At 43.8% G+C, this 25,707-nt stretch overlaps 1 protein-coding gene across 2 annotated transcripts in view; it reads left to right on the forward strand.

Annotated features, from left to right (window-relative positions):
• The first annotated feature begins 13,242 nt into the window (after positions 1-13,242).
• The window catches only part of RSBN1L (round spermatid basic protein 1 like), a 53,611-nt gene continuing 41,146 nt past the window's right edge, over positions 13,243-25,707 (forward strand). For both annotated transcript variants that reach the window (XM_037387487.1, XM_037387488.1), the window contains exon 1: positions 13,243-13,946. In XM_037387487.1, coding sequence (XP_037243384.1) covers positions 13,316-13,946 — 631 coding nt within the window. In that variant the 5' untranslated portion in view covers positions 13,243-13,315. The remainder of the gene's footprint in view (positions 13,947-25,707) is intronic.

Genomic DNA, 25,707 nt, shown 5'->3' on the forward strand with positions numbered 1-25,707 from the left:
GGGAGAAAAAATGGGGGTGGGACCTAATAAGGGTAAACAGATCTTTGAAATGGCCTGTGGTGGGTGGGAGAGGTGGAGAAACGAAGAATGACAAACTGAGAAAGCGATTTGTTGTCATGTGTAGATTTTGAGACCTCAAAGTGACACCTGAACAGCAGCACTGTATACCTTGCCATTTAATGAATATGTATTTATCTAAATGTCTGTTGATACGTAATCCACTGATAAGAAGGAAGCAATGCAAGTATTTATTTTGATAATGTAAATCAACTTTTAGTGTACTTTACAGCTAGCGAGGCACCTAACAGTTCCAAAAAGTGTTGCTGAGCAGCTCTTTCCTCTTCAGTGTCCTCAGACAGCAGATCAATACCAGTTTGGTGATGCTGGAAAGAAGCTCAAGTGGATATTTTCATTTTTTTTTAAATCCACCCTCTTTGGAAATAAGTTTTGAAATTTCAACCCTACAAAAATATCTCTGTGGATAAATTGGTTCTTTACAGTTTGGATACAGTGTGGCAGTCAAAGTTGTCCTGCATTTATGTCTCCATCGTGTCTGCCCTTCATCTTTTCTGTTTAGAAAAACTGAACTCCTGCTCCGGCAGCTATTCCACAGCAGGGAGGGGACTCTGGGACTCCTTGGTTCATAAGACAAGGGGTTTCTACTCTATCATTAAAAAAATGAAAGAAGTCAGGCCTCTTCTGGACCTCAGGCACCTGCCAGCCTTCTCTAGGCAGCGAAGTCGGAATGGCTACATAAGCCAAAATGGTCTTTCTCACAGATCTTGCGGACTGGTCCACACGATCCAGCTCAGTCCTGCCCGTGGGAGGGGGCTGGCTCCTAGAGAGACAGCTCTTCCCTCGGGCCTGTCTGCAGCCTCAGGACCACATGGGAAGTGTTTTGGAAGGGACCGGCTTTTGTCACTAAATTGAATGCTTTGTGTTTTGGCAACTCGGGGCTCCTCTTCTCACCGCTTCTGGAGCATGTGATGTGCTCCAGGGATATCCTCGTAGCTCATAACATGTATAGGGACTTTTACAGACCACGTTATACGCCTATCTAAATTTATATTTGAAATAATGAAACAAACCCCCGCTTTGCTAGGGTCCGAAATATGCATAACGGTGAGATCCAGAGAGGACACCAGGGTCTGTGGCTTCTTGTGAACTGGCTGCACACTTCAGTTAAATGGCTTAGAAGGCTGGCTGGAGTCAATTTTTATCTCAATAGTACAGTGTAGATGTATCAAGCAAGCACTTTTCAATGTCTCTTCTTCCAGTGACTAAGATCCATGTTATGAGTGAGGTATTTTTCCATCCCTTCCCCTCTCTCCCTCCCCTCCTCCTCCTCCTCCCTCCCCATTGTCTCCAAGCGTCAGAAGCGACCTGCGCAAGGGAGCTCACTCGAAGCAGCCTCTGGGCCAGCCCGTGGTGAGATGACAAATCCTCTCTACATGTTTACTGGAATTTGGAGCTATCCATCACATATGCTTAGCATTCCTGCATCTAAGCCAGGGCAAGCCCATACAAGTAACAACATATGGTACAACTGCAATTTTACATAAACGGGCTGGGAGGAGCCAGGACATCTCCCATGTTTGAGACAGTGATCCGAGGGTGATAGTGATGTGTTAGGTTTACATTAACACTATTCATTCCATTCTGAATGGATCCCAAAACTCCTAACTGCCATCCAATACATATATTTAAACATTTTGGGGTGACTTGTTTAAAGAAAATGGTTCTAATGAGAATTAAGTCCAGTATCTTCCACTTAAACCTCGCCTGCAGTCTCTGTGAGATGCTTTCCTAAACCCATGGTCTAGAAACTTCAGGTACAATTATCTTCCAGTCACGTTGATACATCTGAGATAATCTAAGGATGTTATGGCAAATGTATTTTTACTTGCGGCAGTTTGTCTTGAATTAACTGTTTACCAGAACCACCGAGGCCGCTGATCTGAAGAGCTGCTGCCTCTAATGCAGAATAAAATTTGCAAATAGACAGAAAGCTCTTTATTGTGGATTTTTCTATGTAGATGTTTTTTATATCTGTCAGAAGCTGAGGTGAGCAGTGAAAGATTAGCTGGTACTTATAAGTAGCCATTTATTTTTATATATATACACACACATGCGTGCGCTTATGAATATAAACTGCTACTTTACAACTAAGTGCCACTGTCTAAGACACAAGACCTCAATTTCCTAGCACTAAATGTATTCCAAAAAACTGTCTCTAAAACAGCTTCTATTGTAAGCATCTAGGGATAGGGGAATAAAACAATCAGGAAACCCATTGGGATTTCAGTTTTTAAAAGAAACTACACCAACTTGCGTGGAAATACCTCACCTCTTCCGTTGCCAAAAGTGGCAGAAATGGAGGAAAGTAGCGTTTAAACCAGTTGTTTCAGGGAGTTGCCTTTATTCCCTTCTAGACACATGAGAATGTCTGGCCAGCTGTGTGTACTAGTCCCCTACTTCTGTAGCCCTTCTGAAGGCAGAATGACCCGGTGACCGCACACAGGTCCTCTGTGTCCCTGTGGTTGAGAAGAAAGTCCATGCTCTGTGATTCAGTCCTCCTCTTCTGCCATTGATTTGAACTCTGGCAACAATAAGGGGTATGCGTAACTCACAGGAGCTGCTTGTTAAGGAATAAGTGTTCTTCTAGAGTTTAGTTTGGGAGAATCTATGACTTTCCTTTCATAGAATCATGGAATGGTTTGGGTTGGAAGGGACCTTAAAGCTCACCTAGTTCAAACCCCCCCCGCCATGGGTAGGGACACCCCCCACTGGACCAGGCTGCTCCAAGCCACATCCAACCTGTCCTTGAACACTTCCAGAGTTGGGGCATCCACAGTTTCTCTGGGCAACCTGTGCCAGTGCCTCACCACCCTCACAGTAAGAATTTCTTCTTTATATCTAAACCAAAATCTACCCTCTTTCAGTTTTAAACGATTACCCCTTGTCCTGTCACTGCACTCCCTGATGAAGAGCCCCTCCCCAGATTTCCTGTTGGCCCCTTTAGGTACTGAAGGCTGCTATAAGGTCTCCCCGGAGCCTTCTCTTCTCCAGGTTGAACAACCCCAACTCTCTCCGCCTGTCCTCATGTGTGAGGTGCTCCAGCCCTTTGTTCATCCTCGTGGCCCTCCTCTGGACCTGCTCAAGCAGGTCCATGTCTGTTTTATGCTGGGGGCCCCAGACCATAATTTTTTTCTTTCCTTTGTATTGTCATTAGAGTTGACTCATTTGAAATCATTATTTTTAAGTTTTTCCCTTCTGCAAGGCACCATTCTGTGGTATTGGTTGTTGCTTTGGAGGTATAGGTTGTTGTAAAGGTTTCATAAGCAGCAATTCTGCCACTAATACACTTTTATTTTTTTTTCCTGAAAGGATATTAAAGAACAGAGGTTTGGTTGTGATGCCTCTTTAGACACGATTCTTGTGTTATTAGTTACTGTCTTTTCTCTTGGGAAGATACCCTCATGAACTCCAGCCCTAGAGTCTTCTGAGCTGGAGAACATCTGGCTCCAAATCAGCACCTTCCCTTGGTCCAGCTCAGGCTCTTATTGCATTTCTGTTTGTACTGGGAACGGGGGACGAAGGTTGGAGACTCCCTGAAACTGAAAAGCGATGGAAATGCTGGGCTTGTTGGTGTCATATACCTACCTCTGCGTGGACACCACGTTCCAGCTCTAGAGGACAGTGCAGGGAGTTTGCCGCTGGTGTCTGTCCCTTGCTGCACCAGCCCTGTTAACGTCACTGGGTTTTATTCCTTCTGATCCCACAGATTTGAAACAGTCTTGTTTGGTTCTCCAACAAACATTATGCACAGTTCTAAATATGACCTCAACAGTACTGACAACTGCCATCTGTTTTCTGAACCTGTATTTAGTTTTAGCTTTTGTTGTTTCCAAAGCCGTAGCATCATGGATTAGGGATTACAGACACTCACCAAAGGATTCCTCCCCTGGATTGCATGGGTTGAAAGAATGTTGGATTTAACTTGGACAAAGACAGAGCTCTCAGGATGTTAATACTCTGATAACTTGCTCTGTGGACTTCAGATTACACTCGTGAAGCTTGCCTCATTGCAGTCATCTCCCTCAGTGCTACGTGTCCTAGACGGCAGCTGCCCTTTCCTGTTTGTTCACCTGGTTCACTCAGAGTTGTCTACATAATCTGAAAATTAATCATCCGTTGTCACCGCCTGAAATAGTACTTTCTTCACTTTCTAACTTTTCTAAAATCTGCAGTGGAAAGCAAGGGATATTCTAGAATTTAGCCCAGGAACGCCCAGAAATCACTGTATAAATTTGACATTTTAAGTGAGTGTGTTGGTGGTTTTTTTTGCGTTTACACTATGTAACACGCTACTTTTGTCATTTCCAAAGATCTACATGAGCAAGTTTGTGCTACAGTCTCCGTAAGACAAAATATTCAACCTGTCTATATAGCATAGTTTAGCACACATCTGATGCTTAACCTACTGGGTAGTGCTTCTGCATATAGGAAAAAAAATACTACAATGGCTGAAAAGAAAAAAAAAAAAAAAGACACAAAGTGCCTTCATTTATTTAGATAAAATTGCCCATAGCTTTATTCCCAAGAGAAGCAACAACAGCAAAAGAAAAGCCTGAGATAAAGCATTAACATTCTGCAGTGGAAAAGCCTGATCAATTCAGCCCTAGAAAAGGGTTTGAAGGTTTTATGAGAGAGGGGAAGCTAAACAGAGTTCGTGACATGGATGATAGAGAAGGCAGCTGTATGCCAGAATTCTGGGCTTCTCTGTAAAATCTTTGCAAGCAAATAAGAGAAAGTTTCTTATGGTCTAGACATCTTGAATATAAAACTTCAGTTTCCTTTTACTTGCTGACAGCTGCTGGATTGTGCTTTATTTGCTTCGGGGTATACTGAACATATGAAAAGAAAAGATGTTCCTAAGCTTCATGGTACAGGCTCTCAGATGTAACTTGCTTTTCCTTAACACCATCAGAGGCAAAACAAGATGAAGGTGCAGTTTGCCTTAATCACACTATCATTTAAACAGGTTTATTGGGTGTTGTACATAACCAGACAGCAGTTGGATCAACTCTTACCTTTCTGTTTGTGCCACAGCGCACGAAAGTGCTTGAGGTTACGTGTAACCCCATGACCTCAGCTGCTGCAAAGACTCTGCTTCTGAATTTCATATGAGGTATAATCAAAGTACTTCCTCAGAATGGACAATGCATTTTGGAAAAATTCACATTACTGTACCTCTCATCTTCCAAAGAAATCATTATCCTTTTGCTCATCAGGCTCTACCTATGTATATGTTAGAGTTTCACAGATGGCTGAGGTTGGCAGGGACCTCTGGAGGTCAGCTGGTCCAACCCCCTGCTCAACCAGGGCCACCTAGACCAGGCTGCCCAGGACCATGTCCACACGGCTTTTGAGTGTCTCCAAAGATGGAGACTCCACAGATTCCTTGGGTAATCTGTGCCAGTGCTTGGTCACTCTCACAGTGTGAGGGTGTTCAGAGGGAACCTCCTGTGTTTCAGCATCTGCCCGTTGCCTCTGGTCTTGTCACTGGGCACCACTGGAAAAAGCCTGGCTCCACCTCCTTTGCACCCTCCCTTTAGGTATTTTTATATATTTATGCATACATATATAAATATATATATGTTGATCAGATCCCCCCAAGCCTTCTCCTCTCCAGGCTAGACAGTTCCAGCTCTCTCAGCCTCCCCTCACAGGAGAGATGCTCAGATGCTCCAGACCCTTCATCATCTCTGCGGCCCTTTGTTGGACTCTCTCCAGTTTATCAAGTTTGTCAAGCGTGACTTCCTCTTGGTGAATCCGTGCTGACTGCTCCTGATGACACAAACAGGTAGGGTTTGGTCAAGGTTGTTCTGTGGTGTCTGTGTTACAGCTGAACAAAGGACTTGGTTTACATACAAAAAAGGCAGTGTCTGCTATGAATTTTTTACACCTTCATTGCAGCTACAGTGGCCCTTGAAAACACAGGCCCAGTAAAACGATATTCCTTCACCTCCAAGTCACAGCCTGAACCCAGCTGGTTATCTCTGATAGGAGTATCTGCTTGCCTGCAACTTCAATCATTTTTCTTCTTGGTTCTCTAGTACATTCTAACACATACATACTTATAAATCAGCTCAGTTAAAGCATGAATTTTCCTCAGAGTAGCTATTCTCCTTATTGCTTTCCTCGCCAAATTTTAAATTCAGCTGAGCTGTAACAGAGGAGCAGTCAGAAATAGTAAGAAGGGGCAGGAAAATTAATATCCTATAGTATCCAATCAACTAATTTTATGAACCTGTAACTTTGTCACCCCAGTGTTTGTGAAGGGACTGCACTTTAGGAACAAAGAGCTGTTGAGGGTATATGACAAGAGAGACTGGTTAGGTGAGGATGTGTGTCCTATACTGTCTATTAATTTTATCCTTTACACGTGAAGACTTGAAAATCTACATCCACAGTTTAAAGAAGCCTAAGGAAGGGGTGGGTGCTTGTGCAGGCACGTGCAGCTGCTCGGTAACAGGGACTGTAACTGACTGTAGGCTGATTGGGAAGAGGCTGACTAAAATGTGATGTTCAACTTTTTAAAAAAGATCTTGTGAATACATCTTGATTTTAAAAAATATCTTGGTATTTTCACTGTGTCAGTAAAACAACAACTAATTCGATTGAAGGACGTGGTGCTATGAGGACATCTGGTAAAACTAGGATTACTGAATTATTCAGCATTGCTGCAAGAAAGGTTTTGTTAAAACTTAAACCAAGAAAGTCCTTAGTCAGAACCAAACGACACCCACAACCAGTTGTGAAGCCCCCAGATTCTCTTGTTATGAGACTCCTGCAGAATTTCCAAGCTGATATGAAAGAAAGGATGGGCTGATAGAGTTCAGGTTATTTGTTCCTGGAAGCGTGGCCACTGCAACCCCTTGCCATAGCTAATAGATACTGATTCCTGTGCCTGCTTAAGCAAAGGAGATGACTTGCAGGTCCTTCTCTCCATGACATTGGGGGTGGTCCGCGGCTGGAGCCCCAGCCAGAGGAAAAGATGGTGATTTCCAGGTGCAGCCCCGCAGAGCACTGCCTACAGAGAGGGCCCTTCTCCTGCCGCCTCCCGTGCTCGTCCAGGGCCAGTCCCAGCCTTGCTCTAGCAGCTGTGGTATATACACCGCAAGAAGCTGTAGGCTCTGGATTGTGTTTTTAAAGATGCAGATGGGGTATGGTCAATAAACCTTAGTGTGGTCAGACCCTGGAGGAAGTTCCGTGTAGGTAGCTATAATGGTAGTGGATTCTAAGGGAAAGGGGGGGGGGGTGGGGGTGGGGAGACTACTTGTGTAATTCTTTGTACAGATCTGTGCAGACTTGAACAGAAACTGGGTATCTCAAATGGTAGTGACGAGGGTGTTAACCTGTAAAAACTCCAGAGGCATGAATATTTACTGAAATAAGAAAATGAGCAAGACTTTTATCCACTCCTCCCCCTGCCATGAAATAAAGCTTTGCTTGACTTGCATCCTCTGGCTTCCATTCACAAATTTTAGTCATTAATTATGTTACTTTTGAACTGAAAAATCCTAAGTACCTTTCAAATAGTCTAAATGTTTTGCATGCTATGAAGACAACAGCAAAGCAAATTACATTTTTGACTGCAAGAAGACATAATTTGAAAATGTGTATATCAATACCTTCCAGGTTTGCTCCATTGCTGTGGTTATTATTACACTTAAAAAAAGAAATCTAGGAGGTAAGGCATTTCACATGTTAAACACAAGTGAAAAAAAAAGTTTATAAAGACTGAAGAGCTGTTACAACAGTAATATGTAGCTGTTTGAAAAAAAACATGAAATAAGAAACAATTTTTGTAGGTCTTCTCTGAAGTCTAAACTCCCTTTTGTGGTTTTTATGGATTCTACAAGGTGTTGGCAGATGAACAGAGTAATAAAAAACATTACTGTCCCCAGCTGTCTCCTCTGCCCCTCTTCCAAATGTCTAACACGCTACCCCTGAGCAGTTAGAAAAGAGACATCAGCTGCTGCTGTGAAAAAAAAAAGGCATTTTAGCATAAACCTGGATTTGTCACCTGTTTAATCAAAGATGCTGGGCTGCACATTCACATTGCTTGGGTGTGGGGAGGGTGCCCTTTGCAAAGAGCAACGGAGGATGGAAATCCTTACCACCTGCAGGAAGGCTTGTCAGGCTGTCACCAGCTCCCAATTACAAACCAAGTTAGTCCCAACTGTCTCATTTAGTTCAATTGTTATATTTGGATATGCCACTGGTTGTTCTGAAAACTATGGAAAATGAGGCTTTTCTAAAATCACATTTTCATATGATGAAACTACTTTTGTAAGTGCATACCGTGCACATAAGGAGGCTACTTTTCACCTCCATTTCCAAAGGTGAATAAACGTACTTTTAATGAATTGTAAGAAAAAATGAATAGCGTTAAACATCACATTTAGCTGATTCTGAAGACAAAAACCAGCATAAAGATGTCTAAGTGTCATCAAATGTTTCCAATTTACTCTTGGCACAATTATTTTCATGCTTGAATTGGGAACTGAACAGATGCCAAACCAAGGAAGTAAGCGCATGGAAAGCAAACTGTTGAAACTATAAAGAGATTAAATAGCATTTCTGAAAATTGTATTTCTATTTGGAGACCTGAGTAAGGTTTTGGAGCATCACTTTGGTAGGCAGCTAAGAGCATAAAGCCAAAACAATGTAACTCAATCCATGTATAGCGCTTATATGCAGCTTTCTATTTTATAGGGGATGTCTGAAATTTTACAAAGTTAGAAGAGCATATACACTAACTAGTTTAGCTTCCTTAGCTACCAAAACAAAATAGGTATTTAAACAAATCTTTTGATTAATAACCAGTTATATCAGCATTTAATAATTATTCTAATTAAAATGATAACACGTTTGTAATAAGCAGGCCAAAACTCTAGTAAGCTTATCCTTAATGCATGTTGGATACCAGACCGATATGTGCCTGGCATTTTTACTGTTAGGTTTTGTCTCTTTTGGGTTTTCATGGTCTAGAAAATCTTCACAGATTTCTCTAAGTGCACATAAAATTTTAGAGAAAAGCACATTGATATAATTTCCATAACCAGTTTAAAGTCTTCTACTAAAACTACTAAATTGATATAATTTCTATAACCAGTTTAAAGTCTCCTACTAAAATATAAGCTTCTCTGGTCTCTGTGTTTATGGATTCTGTACCATGCTGCAGTACCCCACCAAGGACCGATCCCCTCAAAGGCTCTCTGACTTCATAAATCTCTGTGCAGTCACTGCAGGGGACTGGAGTTGTTACATGGGATGCTACTGACTGTGTTTCTCTATCATAGTTTGGGTTTGGGGGCAATCTTTGGGATAGTGTTTGTTGAGATTGCATCATTTTATTGTAAGCATATGTTTTCTGCTGTTTCCAATTAATATCAGAACAAATTTGTTATTCTACCTGTATTTTATACAAGGTATATGACTTGTATTTACCCCCTTTTTTCCAAAGACAGTTTTTATTCTGAAGCATTTTTGGTGTTTCTCATTTAGTCTGTATCTCACTCACAAGTGTCTGTGGTGTTTGCACCAGCATTCAGAGATTTAATTAAAGTAAAAAGAAGCGGAAAGGAAGACGCACTAAAATTTGGTTTAAATATTTTGGAGTGCATGCTCACCATAGGTACAGCACAGCACTTTTAACGCACCCATGTGATCTGTGACAAAAAAGTGACAGGGACAACACCTACTCCTCCAGCATGCCCGCCAGGCTGGCCACCGTGTGGCAGCAGGATTGTGGGATTTGAAACACAGAGATGGTTTATGAATTTCAAGCACCCTATCATTTTCCTTGGTAACAAATGGGTATGAGATAGCAGCAGAAGACCTCCAAACATTAATCACACTGCTTTCCAACAAGCAACAATTACACCTAACAGGTACTCTGTCACCTTGCTCCAGTTGAATTTTCTAAAGAATTCACTAATAAAAACTTGGTTTACTGCTTACAAGCACAATACGCTACAAAAAGCAAAGGAAACAACAGCTTGACTGAAGTTTAGTAGCTTATTATCATCTGTCTGTTAAAAGTTTGCTGCACATTTATTACTTTACATGTCAGTTCTTATATCTAGTTTTGGGCAATGACTCCCCCTCCCACCGATTTTATCTTCGTATCTATTTTCACATTAATATGTTGCATTATGATTCACTGCATATATTTTAGACATACAGCATGTCCAATAAGAAGTACAGAAATACAAAGTTCTGTCGTAATTATTAACCATATTAGTGTAAGTGCACATTTGAAGATATTCAGCTATTTATATAGCTATCTAGCCTAATCAGCCTAATAAACCTTGCTAAGCCTGCCACACGAAGAAAAGGGATGTTGTACTCCTAGGCAACTCTGGCATTTCAGAGGCTGTGGTCAGGTTTCTTGGACTGAAAGCACGCTCTAGCATTTACTCTAGTTAAAGATCAAAGCCCTTGGGAATCACTGCTGTTCTGTTTTTCAAAGCCCCCAACAGTGAGAGTATGAAAATATAGTTGTGGCCTATCTGAAGTATAAGTTCACTGAATGAACTTAATATACTATTGATTTGGTATCAATACCAGCATTGAAGTAAAATGAACTGGGCCGTAATGCCTGCGATGTTGAGACAGTGCCATGAGGTGCCTAAAATTTCTCATTCTAGAGGTGTTAAAATACATAGGTTTTTCTCACCTACTGACACAAGTAACAAATTTCTGAGGGAGCTGAAGATACTTCTGTACTCATAGGCCTATTCTGGTTACACCAGCTGACATACATATACGGGTAGATTTGCACCTGGATTTCAGTCTGGGATCGGATGTTAGCTGACTAGTGCTCAAATAATGTGCTGTGAAATGTTCTTCCTGTGGTTTGACGCAGATGCCATTTTCCTCATCATGCCCGGAATACAGTTTGAGGACACACTCTCACAGCAGCGAAACCTGAATCATCTGAGGAAGAACCCTTCAAGCAGAGTTGGCTGGTGTCACAGATGGAGTCACACACTTCACTCACAAGAGAGAAGAAACAACATACTTCATTGGTATAAAACAGTGATTTAACAAAGTTCAATGGCAAATGTGACAGTGGTTTAACAAGATTTGATGGCAAGGTACACTTGCTTATATACTGCACAGATAAGGTCAGACAAACTGTCAGGGAGACCCTTCTGTTCAGGTTCTGAAAGGACCCCCTTACTTTCTAGACTACTTCCTGGAGAGGAGCCTAAGTGCAGCTGGATCCAATCCTAGTCCCAGACTTGGTCAATGGTTTACGTCTAAAAGATTCTATGTGCACAATCAATCACTTAGGTGATTTCAAAGCTTAGAATGCTATTAATCACTTATCGAGGATCTGTTGCGGCATGGAATCTCTTAACCTTGAGGAGTAACCTTGAGAGGCACCCCTAGTCAAGGGGAGATCCAGGCACACAGCCCGCTGCCATGCAGGAGAGCTCAGTACGCCCTGGGCTGTCCCCTATTTATACTTCTTGTTGTATCTGCACACCAGCAAGACCTCTGTGTCACTGTTCCAGACAGCCCTTGGCTACCATGTTGCCATCTGTCCCCCAAAGTCCAGAGCAAGCTGGACGCAGCCATCACAATCCCCTGCTGGGGGTTATGGCTTAGAGTGGTGGTGGGGGAGAGCACACCACCACAGCTGGGTAAAGAAAATTTATTCTTCACTGCTGTTGAGATGAACACTGAATCAAATACAGCCCGCTTTACAACTTGCAAAAGATGAAACAAAGGAGGAGATAGCCAGAGTGCTAGGAGCAAGCTTATTAAATAGAGGTCAATCTGTTTGCAGCTCAAATGAAAATAGCTTGTGAAGCAAAAAAATCAAAACGTTGTTTGATGATGCATCATACAAAAAAATTCACAGAGCAATTTGATTTGGCAGAAGTCTGCCAGATAAAAGTTTAATGTGATAGCTACTCCGCTCTTCCCACTGCAACAATGGAGACTTGCAGGTATGACTGAGTGGAGCAGGGGAGCTGCAACGCAAGCACTCTAGGAAACATGGGTGCTTGCCTTCTGTATTTCTGTGACTCCTTCCCACTCTCAGTAGGTCTCGGGAGAATTTCCGTCTGCACCTGAACAGTGGCTATGGCAGCTGTAAATGCCAAAAGGCATGGCTGGGGTGCTGGGGGGGAAGGCAGGCATTTGTGGCAATAAACTCCACGTTACAGGCCACGCTGCCTTTTGCTTTGCAGGAAGCAGCACGCAGTCCCTTTATCTGAAGCACAGTGGCCGGGTGCCAGTGATGTTGCTGATGCAACTGACATCCCACTATGCTGGTGGGGCACCATGTCCCACGGCAGCAAAACTTTGCAGCATTTGCCATCCATCAGGCCCACAAGAGCTTCCAGGCCTTAAGCTGGCTGACTCAGGTAATTTGGGAGAGGGCGGAAAACTCGGGTTCAACCAGAAACGCTGCCACGACCTCAGCCTTGTACACAAGGCGTGGAACTGAAGCAGTGTTCTCGGCTCCAGGACAGGCGGCTTATCCCCACTGCTGCGGCAGCCTCTGCTTAGGAGACCGGCTGCATCACCTCACGGGCTACTGCCAATGCAAGCTCCTGGGAAAGACCCTCTTCCAAACCTTCCGTATTTCCAAACAAAAGCCCTTCTCAGCCAACAGCCCGCGGGGCCACAGGGATCCCCGCAGCCATCCCCGCAGCGAGCAGCGCCAGGCGCCAGCGGGGAAGCCCCAAACCTGAAGAATTAACGAAAACCAGCTCCCGGCTCGCCAGCGCCTCCAGGACCCGCCGTAAGGCGCCGCATCCCGACCACCCGCACCCCCCAGAAGCGGCTCCCGGGGGCGCGGCCCCTCAGGCCCGGGGCCTCCCCCGCCGGCTGCGGCCCGGCCCCGCCCGCCATCGCTCGGGGCGGCTGCCTACCCTGCCCCCGCCTGGCGGAGCAGGCCCAGCGCCAGGGGCAGGGCACAGGAGCCGCACCGGCTGAGCACCCTGTCCCCGTCCCTGTCCCCGTCCCTGTCCCCGTCCCCGGGCAGCTGCGCCCGCCCAGACAGCAGCCCGCACCCCCGCCTCGCCTCCGCTCTCCGACTGCGCACTCAGCCGAGCCCACCGCCCCCAATCCCCTGAGAACCCGCCCCCTCTTCGCCACGCGATTGGCCGCTCACGCTGTCTCTCCGGCGCCTCGCCTGCCCATTGGGCGAGGCGGGGGCACCCTCCGCCCCTCCCCGTTCTGTCGGTTGAGACGAGCCGTGAGTAAATAGAAGCAGGAGCTCAAAATGGCGGAGCCGTCGAGCCCGATTCGCGGTGCGGCGTCGCCCGAGCAGGAGCCGTTCAGCACCAGACCAGCCCCAGATGCGAAGGTGTCCCGTGGGTCCCAGCCAGCCGCCAAGAAGATGAAGGGAGCCGATGAGAGGAGCCTGAAGGGTACTAAGCGCGTCAACGGTGAAGGGGGCGGCGGCAACGGCGGGAGCGGCAAGCAGTCGCTGCCGCTGCCAGCGGTCGTGCCGAGCTACAGCAGCCCCGCGGCGTGGGGTTTCCCCGCGCTCCCTTCTGGCCCCTCCGGCAGCGCGGGGGGCTTCGCTTTCCCTTCTCCGCTGCCCCGGAAGCTGCTGTCGCCCGCCGTTTTGCTGCCGTCGTCCGCCTCCCCCTCCTCTTCCTACCAGCAGCACCAGCACCGCCACCACCGGCACCGCCTGGCCCTGGCCGGCGAGGCGGGAGGCTGCAGCGGCGGGGCGGCCGGCGCTAGCGGCGGGAGCGCCAAGGCGAAGAGGCCCAAGGAAAAGCGGGACAAGGAGAGGAGGAAGCACGGAGCCCTGCCCGTGGTCGCGGCGGTGGGAGATGGCGGCGGGGCCTTGAGTGCGGCAGGCCGGGAGGAGAACGGCGAGGTGAAGCTGCTGCTGCCGAAAGGTGAGGGGCGGGCGCTGTGCGCGGCCCGCGGGCGATCGCTCGGCGCCCGCAGCCTGAGGGGCGGGAAGGAAGGGCTGGGAGAAGGGGCGAAGGCCGGAGGGGGTTTGGCAGGGGCAGCGAGCCGCGGCCGGGCCGGCTGGGCTCGGGTGCTGTGCCTGAAGGTGCGGGCAGCTGCGGCAGCTGCCGTGGGGGAGCAGGAAATGGTTGTGATGCGGGGCTCGGGCCGTTAGAATGGCTGCCTGCCCCCGCCCCGCCTCAGCGCGCTGGCCCCGGGGCAGCGCCGCCTCACGGGGCCTTACCTGGCTGCCCCGCCGCCCTGCCCGCTGCAGGGTCGGGGACAGCCCGGGATAGCCGGGGGTAGCCCCTGGTAAGGGGACCGCTGGCGTTGTGTAAGTTTGTGAAGAAGGCAGTGGCGGCTTAGTCTGCCGTCAGTCCTGTCAAAAAAGGGGGTGTGGAATTAGCGATGGCGTCAGCTAGAAGCTGCCAGAGGCCTTAGATTTTCTTACCTATTAGGGAAATCAGGGTGCCTGGTAATTTACTAGAGATCTGCCGAGAAAATCGAATTTCTGTTGTTAGGGGTGGGGGAACAGAGAAGACCACGTTACAAAAAACCCTTCCAGTTTTAAAATTAAATCCTGAGTAATCTTGTTTATTAGGCTGTTAATTTTTACAGGCTAAGTCATCAAGTATTAGGGAGCGTGCTGTTAAAATTCAGATACTTAGACTTACAAAATCTCATTTAGTAGCTGCTTCAGGTTTGCTGTCTTTCCTGAAGATCCCTGGGCTAAAATGTTCCAAGAAATGCTGGAGGCCTTCAGAAGAAGGGGAGGAGGGCTGGGTTAGTTATTTAATGGGGCTGGACAAAAATGGCCATACCGGGCAAGACAGGATATTAAAGTAGATTCTTGCTGACTGTGATCAGCAGTAGATGCTTAGTAAGTAAAAGATAATATATCAATACAATACAAGAATATATGCTTTTGTTTCCAGCGTATGCTTTCTCAGTCTCCAGTGACCTTAAACCAGATGTTGATGCTTTTGTGTTTACACTGAAATACGAAGAACTGGAAACATTCACCCCATCACCTAGTTCAAGCAAGTTTCCTTTCTTTCAAAGGAAAGATAAATTACAGCTGTTAATAGGCTTAGGTTACTTTGATTGCGGTCTGCACCTGTACTTGCAGGATGAGCCAAGCTTGTAAAGAACACACATTAATATTAATTAGCCTTTTTGTCTATTGATCACGTTGTCTTTCTGCCTTACTGCATTTTCCACTAATTTCCACTAGTATCTTAGTCTTGGATTCATTTACCTGTGAGTATTTTTTTTAATTACTTGTTCTTTTTGGTCAGCATGTTGCATGTACCATTTTGTTCTTGGGATCTCAATTGCTGGTGTACAAGTGGGCTTTGAGTTTGTCATTTCAGTCCTTTTAAGTATTTATTTTTTTTTTGTTCCTGTCCAAAAAATGACTTAAGAAAAGTCTGCAGAAATGATAAATTGGTGCATGTTTAATGTTGGTGAAGCTGCCATGTCTTCACGTATATCTGCTAAGAAACTCACCCTTTTCTTTCTAGCAAAGCCATGCAAATCGTAACTGTATTCATTCAGATTGTCATACTGTCCTACCACTGTTACGTAATCATGTTAATGAATCTTTGAGAGCAATATTACAATAACAGGGTGAAATGGTTTTTGCACATTGGTAATAGAAATGGTGCCAGCTGGATATAATTAATTGAACTCTCCTGGAAGCAGTGATTCATCTTTAAAAATTCTGCACCTTGTATCTTGAAAAGACATTTTCTTTGAACTTGTATACTGACAGGCACAAGTACTTGACTTTTTAGTTGCTGTTTGCTCAGAACAGATTTTTCTTAGCTTTCATTTAGTTCTTGAAATCCTGAGTACAGGCAACAACATTTTCCAGGGCAAATGATACCTGTGTGGCAGCTGGGTCTCCACGTTTCTGTTTAGAGGAAGTTGTTTCTGTAGCTAAAATTTTGTGGCGTAGTTTCCTTTATTGATGAGAAACTTTATATTCATTAAACTGTATTTATGCATCCTTCACTTTCTTACAGCCTTCTCTGTAAAGAGTCCTGCTGAGAGCAGCCAGCCTTTTTAAAGTGGTTCTGTATTTGCCTGTAGATCAAAGGGCAGGTTTGTGCTGTTAATCTTGGGAATAATTTACTTTTCAGAGAGGAAAGGAGAAATACAGTAATGATGCAGGGAGAATGACTTGGGCGGGGCGGGGGGCGGGGGAAGGCATGCAGAGTCCTAAGTATGGAGGAAAACTAAGAATGATACATTAAGGGGAGGGGTGGAATAGGCAGAACTTGTGCATTGGGATTGCTGGGACTATGGCATAGACTAGAAGATGATACCGTAGGAACTCTCATTGCAGCAGTGAGGAATGAGTGAATTTCACATTGATATGAAAGAGGGAGGAAATAGAATGCAAAAGCTGCACAAGAGGGAGGAGATTCTGATCTTGTTTTGTGGCAGAAGACACATGTAGGTACTGTAGAAAAGGCAAGGAAGGTTAGAGGAAGGGTAGGATAAAAGGCAAGTGAAAAATGCAGGCAGCCTACAGATAAGACATCAGGCTGAATTTTGAGAATTTTGTATAATAAAAAAACCTGAGATGTTTGTACACACAGAATATATAGGGGGAAAGTAGGAATAAAATAAGCTTCTTCAGGTGTACTGAGTTGATTTCACAGAAGCAGTCATATGTGCAGCTGGTAGTACTTTCTAAAAATCAGCCCAATGCAGGCAAGTGCAGTCTCCTTTTCCTGGAGTCTGCAGTTAGATAACCTTTTTGCTTTTGTGCTGTGGAAAATGAGCAGCTGCATGGAATTGACAATATTGACTGTTTTTCTCTCATAGCGTTCAGAACTGATACGCAATCAGTGTTGCACCTGCCAGAAAGGAAATTGTGCAGATGAATAGAGGTGCAGAAGCCTCTAAAAGAGGCAAAAGTCTCTAAAGACAAGCAGTTGGAATGGGTGTGATTTCCTTGACCACTTTCAGGATGGATAAACTCCATCCAGTGGAGATGCATTGCATGTGAGTGCATGGGATGGAGTGGAATTCCCAGTTGAACTTTGTACTGGTAAGGGTGCCAGTGTCCATGAATTGGGAGGAGTCATCTTTCTAATCAGTGAGCTGTGTGCATGCTCTGCTACAAATAGCAGTTATGACACTAGGATAAAAAGTAGTATGCTGGTGTGGGAGAGGGAGGGCCAGCACAGACCATAGTACTAGAGAAAATGAGGATTGAAGTTAGGGGGATTAGGGGGAAGAAAGGCAAAATTTGTCTCATGGGATTGCTGGGACTGTGATGTACACAAGATGATACAAGGAAACGGGGCATGCAGTGACAGAGTAATGGGAGAGCTGGACTTGGAAAACTGTCATCATAGGAGTTGGTATGGTACCAGTAGCATTTACCTAGTTCCAGTTTAATTGCTGTGATGATGCTAAGGGATATTGACACTGAGGAGGAAACTGTGAGAAGATTTTTTTCAACCAGTCAGAAAAGCTGATTATAGGAGCTTCTGTTTGTCCTTTGTTTGCAATAGTGATTACTAGATAAGAGAGCCTAGTTTTGAAGCACCTTTCTTTCCGAAGTCATAGGAAGATGTTAAGTTTGCTTATAGCCAAGATGGATGATGTGTTTGTAGCTCAACAAAATCTTCCTATTTTCTTCCTTGGATAAGTCTTCATTTATAGATTTCTCTGGTTTTCTGATTCATTGGAAAGACCATTAACTTGCAGAGTCATAACCAGGCCTTACAGTTTGTGTTTCAATTAAATCAATGGAGTAAAGTCAACACTTCTGAGATAATGATCTAGCATGCAGAGAACGTAGAAGAACATTTTGCCACATGCGTGATTTATCCTGCAGATACGAGGCTTACGCTGTTGAAAATCTTAAATTTCACTTGTCAACATCATTCTGGTAGTGGGATTAGAAGATCTGTAACTATTTTTGGTTTAAACCACGGTGTGAGTCTGAGATTGCTGTTCCAGTTTATGACTATACTGATTCAGTTAGTCATTTAACTGGTTCTCTGCTTTAGCAGTTGGTAGTTGAAATTGTTTTCTTAACAGTGCAAAGCTCAGCCTCTCCCCACTTCATGAGATTCATCAGCATTTTTTGGTTTGGTCCATAGAGTTACTGTAAGGTGTGATCCAGATAGATGAACAATCTTTTCTGTTTTTCTTGGCATTTCTGTGTGCATTTCCCGTTCCCTCCATTTTTTTTTCCTTCAACGATCCATTTGCTGGTAAGATTACCAGAGTGTGCAAGCAATTACAAAACTGGTATTTTTAACTTGGAGATGGGGGTTTCCCTCATGAGCAAGAAAGCTGAACATGGTACTGTAGCTCTTGGTTTTACTTCTAGTTTTGGTTTTGTTTGTTGTGTTTTTTCTGTCCTTTCTCCTGCTGTCTTGGACAGATTAGATCAAATTTCAGGTGGGCAGTTGCCAGTGGTTCTTCTGATAACTTTGTTGCTTTGCGTTGCATGACACTTCTGGGTTTTAAGCTTCCAAGAAACTGCACTTTTCAGGCTGCTGAAGTTTGATTTGTTACCTGGGATGCTCATTTAGTAGTCTGACTTAGCAAAGTAAGTTAGAGAAAGTTTTGGATAATCTTTTCCCACTTCTTCACGGCTGGGACCATGTTTCTTGCTAGTTAGGTTGTCTTTTTTTTTTTTTTCTTCCTGCTAAACATTCTTTTCTTCTGTTTATTTCTATTTCCTTTGCTTTTTTTTTTCTGTGTGGCTTGACTCACTTCCGCCTCTCCCCCAGCCAAACTCCTTACATTTAGCAGTCATTTTCATGCTTGTGAGGCTCTTGATCACGGTCTTCTGAATTCCTATTTAGATACCCAACTGTAATCAATAATGTCTAGAAAGTGCTTTGATTTTCAAGTCTGGTACACAAGAGGAAGAAGGAGTTACCAAATGTCTTCGGATATTCAAGATTTATATGCAGTTTAGTTTGGAGAGCTGTTAGTGTAAGCATCAGATGTTGAGATGAATTTGGAGCAGTGGATCTTTCTCCTGAGGGACCCTCTCCCCTTTTTGTTTCCATGAAATAACCATGAAGCTCTGCTAGGCAGAACAAAATCTTTCACTTTCTAAGCTGGAGAACAAAGCAAGCCCCTCCTGTACCCGAGAATCCAGCTGTGTGAAATCTACACAGCAGAAACTTACTCTGATTACAGAATAATAAATAAATTTTCTTAATTGAAACAAGATCAGTAGGCTGAAACACCAGATCTGAAACCTCTTGCAGAGGTCTTGTTTGCAGCTGTCACGTTCTCCTCTACCGATTTCTGATGCAACTCCCCAGTGCTCGAGCTTAAACTTGGCTCATTCAGTTCTGCACGTAGAAGGTCTCCTTTAGAAGTGCAACGCTTAGAGGAATTGTAAAGGTTAGATTTGAATTTCTTCTAAGTGTTTTGATTCTTAAAGGGGTCTGTCTTCCCTCCTGTTCACTGGAGGGGTTTGGGAAATGTTCTCGCCTGCCAAGGGGATTTCTTTTAATCATGTCTTGGATTTTAAACTTTAATTACTGAAAGGGATGTCAGCCAAATATTCCTCGTTATTGGAATGAAAAAGCTATTGTGAAACTTTTTTTGGGGTGTATGTGGGGGTGTGTGTGTTTGCATCAGAAATACTATATGGGTTTTTTGAATGTTCATTAAGTCACAAAGCCTGCTCTCCAGCATACCTTGTATGACTTAATAGAAGTGCCAGTGTGAAAACTGGTAACATACTGGTGTTAGACATGCTTTGTGTATCTGTGTAACCAGATAAACAGGGCTTCTTGAGGTTTTATTTTTATGGGTATTTGTACAAAGGGAGAAGAGTGGAAGGGAGGGTGACTGATATTCTTGTCCTCCCCTCCTCCTCCCCCTTCCCTTCAGTTACAATACTGTCGGTGTTGTCCCATAGCAGTAGTTTGTAAATATTTTGCCTGATGTGCAGTGACAGCCTTTAAATCAAAGGGAGGAGGGAGAGGCAGAATACTTTGAGCATAATCTGTGGCTGACTACTAATGTGTGTTACCATCTGGAAAACTGATGCAAAGCAGCTGCAGCTTTTGGCATCTGACAAGGTTGTAAACCTCTCCTCTTTCACTTCTGAAACAGACTTGCTTGACCTCCTGCATTGGTTTCAAGGTGTGAATTTCACAGTGTGACAGTGACCACGTTGCACATAATCCGCTACAGGGCATTTCACAATTCACTTGTACTCTGTGCACTCAGTTTACTTTTGTGTCTGTAAAAAGCTTGCAATAGAGGTGAAGATCATCTTAGATTTCTGAAATCTGAATGGTGTGGTCTGTAAACTTGTGTTTCTTTATGTGTTCCTTAGGAAATCACTGTAGTCATTATGAGAAGGTACCTACCTAGTTAGGGAATAAAAAAACCTTTTTCTATGGCTTTTAGCTGTAAATGGCTATTTGCTGTATACATACAGTATGTATTAAATTTCTTTTATTTATGTAATTAACTCAATATCCAGAAAAAGCAGAAGCTTTTGGATTTGAGGAGGAAGTACGCATATGACTCTGAATTAATTCAGTTAGTCATGTGGATTTACTGTAAAGTGAAAACATTCTTCAGATGCCATTTAAGAAGGTGAGGTTGAACACTTCTTCATAATTGGATTATTCCTGTCTGTATATAGCACTTGTTAAATATACTGCTGTTGCTGCGTTTCATTCATGGGTGAACTGTTCTGTGACATTAAAACCAAAGAATGTGGACTTTGTGGTGACGCTCATGTTGTGAACTTGAATGAGACATCTAGAAACCTTTTCATGTCTTGCGGGTTGTATTGTTTCCAAACAGGGATACTTACTCCTACAGAAGTCTGTATTTTAAATAGCATACACGTGGTATTTAGTAGAATTGTAGTGGATTTGCGTGGCAAGGTTGTGGTGGTGGGGCCGGGGCGGCCGCTGTGCGCAGGTGCCCGCAGCCCCCCCTGCCCGCCAGCCCGTGCCAGCCGGCTCCAAGGCGGCCCCGCCGCTGGGCAAGGCCGAGCCCTCAGCCACGGCGGCGGCGCCCCCGGGGGGACAGATCGCAGCGGGGGGGACCCCGGGCCGGGGCAGGGGGTGCCCGGAGGGGGCCGTGCCCCCGGGGGCGGGCAGCCCGCGCCGCGCCGGAGCAGCTCCCGGCAGCGGGGAGCGGAGCCCCGGCCGGGGCCGGGCTGCGGGCAGGGCCGGTGCCCCCGGGGGCGGGGGGCCCGGGCTGGAGCAGCCTGTGCCTGAGGGGCTGCGCCCCGCGGGAGGGCCCCGCGCAGGAGCGGCCCGGGCAGAGCTGCAGCCCCCCCGCGGGAAGGGCTCCCGCTGGAGAAGGGCCTGGAGGAGCGTCTCCCGCGGGAGGGCCCGGGCTGGAGCCGGGCGGCGTGTGAGGAGCCTCCCCCGGAGGGGGCCGGGGCGGCAGAGAGACCTCAGCCCCCATTCCCAGGCCTCCTGCACTGCTCAGGGGGAGGAGGTGGAGAAAATTGGGAATAAACTTACGCCTGGGAAGAGGGGAGGGGTGGGGGCAGGTGTGTTAAGATTTTATTTTTGTTTCTCATTACCCTACCCTGATTTGATTGGTAATAAATTAAGCTAATGTTTTTACCTCACTCAAGTCTGTTTTGCCTGTGATGGTAACTGGTGAGTGATCTTTCCCTGTACTTATCGTGACCCATGAGCTTTTCATCATATTTTCTCTCCCTTGCCCAGCTGAGGAGGGGAGTGACAGAGTGGCTTTGAGCCCCCAGTGCCCAGCCAGGGCCAACCCACCACAAGAGTAAAAAATGATAGAGACTTCCTTTGCTCAGGCAGTAGAACTTGAAAGCTAAGGCGTGGGCCTGACTCTCCTGGACCTTCTATAGCTGATGCCTACTGTGCTTGGAATTTCTTAATTTATTATTTTTTTTTAACCCTAGTAGGGAGTATTTACAAACTCAGTTTAGTCTGTGACTGGTTATTTCCTGAGCAGTGTGTTTCTCTGTCAGAAGCATATAGAGCAAAAGCACATTTTAATATGGGAAAAACTTCATTAAAAGATACAGAATTCTTCCATCTTTTCTCTGGGATACAAATTACTTCAAAATTTTGGTTTCTAGTGTATTTAGAGGTACATAAAGGAATAGGAAGCTTGTGTGAGCAGGAAGGTCACCTAGTACAATGAACAATTATGTGAGAAGACTCTAAAGGTTACTATGCTATAGTAATGTTTGTATGTATGAGAAATGTGTATGTAATTACTGTGTTTTAGTCATAGTTGTTCCCAATGTAGTTGTTAAGAAAACAGTGGGAAATATGGATTAATGTGGAGAGACCTAAATACATAATTTGCTCTTTAGAGCTAGTCCCTAAAACTCATCAAATGAACAGTAACATAATGTTTTGAGGAACAGTGACTTCTTTGGTGTTGTATGTCACAAGGAAGCTATTACAACAGTAGGAAACATTGGGTTAAGGAGAAATCGTTATTGGCTGTCTCAGCGCAATATAGCGAGTAGAAACAGAGGCATCAGTCATCCAGCTGTGTTCTGAACAGTTTGAGAATTAGTGCATTTCTTTAGGTTTTAGATGATTTTAAGACTAAGGATTTTGGTATGAGTGATGTGCTGATAAACCAGAAAGTGTTAAATTAAGTTTATAGTAGAGGAACTTGTATTTTCCCAGAGAAGCTTGTTCTGTTGCTGTTTTTGTTTTTTTGTTTTTTTGGCATCTTACTGGGTATTCTTTTCTGTCACTTGAGAAGTGATTCGTGTCATGATTGACTTTTTCTCCCAGTGGAAGAATGGAAGAACTGCGGTATGAACTTTTAAGATTTGGTGGTTTCTCCCTTTTCAAAGTAGAGTAGGCATAACAGGAATTTTGTATCTGTTTTGATCCAATAATAAATAAAAATTAATCCCCTCTCCCCCAACCAGATGAAATGTTAGACATTAGTAATAGTAGTAACTAAAAGACAATCTTGTGATTATCCCTTACCAGAACAACTTTGTTAAAAGGGAGAGAGACAATAGATCAGCTTCAATAAAACTGAAGTTTGTTGTTTGGCTGCTATTTTTAAATATCTACTGAAATGGAAAAGTAGTTATTGGACTTAAATATATTTGGATGGCTTCACAGAAAAATATGGTATAATTTCGATAAATTTTAAAAGGGTTATTATAAATGTTTTTGTGATTTCCTGCAGAAGGTTTGTTGGGCCTATTAATCTTTTTTTAAATTAACCATTCATTTAGACTAGGACTCTTTTTTTTTTTTTTTTTCTCTTCCCTAAAAATCCACCAAAACTCCAAACACACGCAGTCCAAAACAAAATACCCTCACCCCTGGGGAAAAAGTTGGACCACAACTGTTTGAGAAGTTGTTCCTTTAACTTGTGCCTTTGTTTACCAAAAAAGAAAAAAAGTACTATGATTGTGGACTAGGAATGTCAGACTTTGGCTTTAGTCGCTAGTACATTGATACATGTTGGCTTTTTAGAAGAAGACCTTTTATTAAAAAAGTTGCCTTCCCTGTTTGAGTCAAACTGCCCCTTCACCTTACTTTGAACTCAGATTATCTTCTTATTAGCATATTAAACTTAAGTTTGTTAATTGCATTTCTGAAGCTTTAGTTTTTTATAATTTTGAAAATTGAAACTATTTGAGTGGCAGTTGCAGTGCTGTGACATAAGGAGGTAATAGCTGTTGGTACTTAAAGGTCTCTTGTCCTGACCGTGGCCATTTAGGTTATGTTATTTCCCTGGGGACTCATTTCATCCTGTTGTCTCAGCAGCTCACACTTTTTTTTTTTTTTTTTTTCCTCTTAATTTGTTAGGAGTAGTACTGGAGCAATCTAATTGCAGACTATTCTGTGGACATGGCAAGATTAGTATAAACATCCCTACTTTTTACTGCTTTGAAATGCTGTTGTCCTACAAATGAAGCAGACACCTAAGGTTTTGGATCAGTGGTAGCTGCTACTAGTAAACCTCAAAAAAGCAGTATAAGTGTTCCAAGTTTTCTTAACTTGTTCAACAGAACAAGTTTTATCTTGTTTTTTTTCTTGCCAGCCTCACTTGCTGGTTGTTTATTCTATGACACATAGATTGTAAATTGCTTAATGTTGGATGCATTCATTTTAAAGCAGTATTTTCATGAAGAATTTTCACGTTTGTTGGTTGAGAAAGTGGGATTTGGACTGTTATTATGTATGGCTGGAGGGGATTGATACCTTATGTTAGAGAAGATACTCAGAGGAATACTGATCTGTGACACAATGGAAGGTCCTGAAGAGCCCTAGTCTGTATCTGTATGAGCTTTATTGTGCAGCATTATATGGTAGCAGCGGTTAGCATGGAGACTGTAGTTGGAGAATTGCACTTGCCCGCCCTTGTTAGGTATCTGTGCCATATGCATATTTTAATCATGTTTATTGACTACTGACTACTGGGTGCATCTAAATTTACTGACTTTGCAGAGCTAAGTTGCAATAGATTTAGTGGTAGACTAACTCTTAAAATAATTTGGTTGATTTTATCTTTGCATCCCATTGAAAGTTGTGGAATATCTATCACTGAGGAGAGTAATTTCCCAAATGTTGTTTGAGAATTGTGTTTGGGTTCTGCCAATCCAGACTAGAAGATACTTATTTTCACTCAAAATGAAGACATCTGAACTGAGAATTAAGATCAGATGTTAATCTGTGGAATGACTCTCATTTCAACTTAATTTTATTTTTTATTATGTTCTGTCTTCATGTCAATATTTAATTATGCTTTTGTTAAGGAGAACTCTTACCATCTATTACTTATGTATTCTGTGGGCTTTGAGGGAGGAAGCCTGAGGATTTGTGCATTTAAACTGTGATTCTCAACTGTTCTTTACTTGCCTCAGGCAGTACGCTGGTTTTGTTACAGTACTGTGATTTCTAAAAGGAAGATAGTTAAGTTTAATTTATTTAAAACCTTCCTCAACTGCACTTACATTGTACTTGCAGTCCCTTCGGGGATATGATTTGCTTGTGGCTGTTGCTGGAGGAGGTCACTGGACACTTCCATTGTTACTTTTGTCTGGAACGTTACACCATTGACTGTTAATTGCTTTCTAGATGTGAAAATAAACTAGAGGCTCTTTAAAAGGTTTCGGCTTGTTCTCTGTCCTTACTGATGTGTTGCTTCTGACAAAACTGGGAGATTGATTGGCCTGTGATGCTATTCATGAGCCTGCAATAAGGGATTCTTTCAGTGTTTTCTCTCATCCTCTTTCAACAGGGCTTAGCATTTGTATATGCTCTTCAGTTTTTCTTTGATTTGTAAGTGATAGCAGAAGTCAAGTATGCCTCTTTACAGTATGCAAATGTTGAGATAAAATCTAGGTCTTCCCATGATAATTATAATCCTGGCTGAGTTGAACATTCAATGCAGGTTACAAATCAAGCCTGTTGTTACTGCCTACTTGCCTACCGAGCGTCTGTTACTTAAACTCACGTTGTATAATTTATTTCCTACTTCATACTCTTAAATTGCAGGGGACTTAGAATTTGGGGGTTTCTTTTGGGGGAGAAATAGGAGAGGAAAATTAATGTCTGCTTAACCTATTCTTAGAAAGTACAGGTTTCTGTTGCTTGGGAAAACTTGTCTGGATTCCATGGTCTGCTATAAAGATGAATCTGCTTTGTCGTACCTTCTTACTAAACTGTTAGAAAGCTGTTCTTGGATGAGATTCAGTCACTTAGAACTAAG

Source organism: Falco rusticolus, chromosome 5 (genome assembly GCF_015220075.1).
Source record: "Falco rusticolus isolate bFalRus1 chromosome 5, bFalRus1.pri, whole genome shotgun sequence".
In the NCBI taxonomy this organism is placed as follows: domain Eukaryota; kingdom Metazoa; phylum Chordata; class Aves; order Falconiformes; family Falconidae; genus Falco; species Falco rusticolus.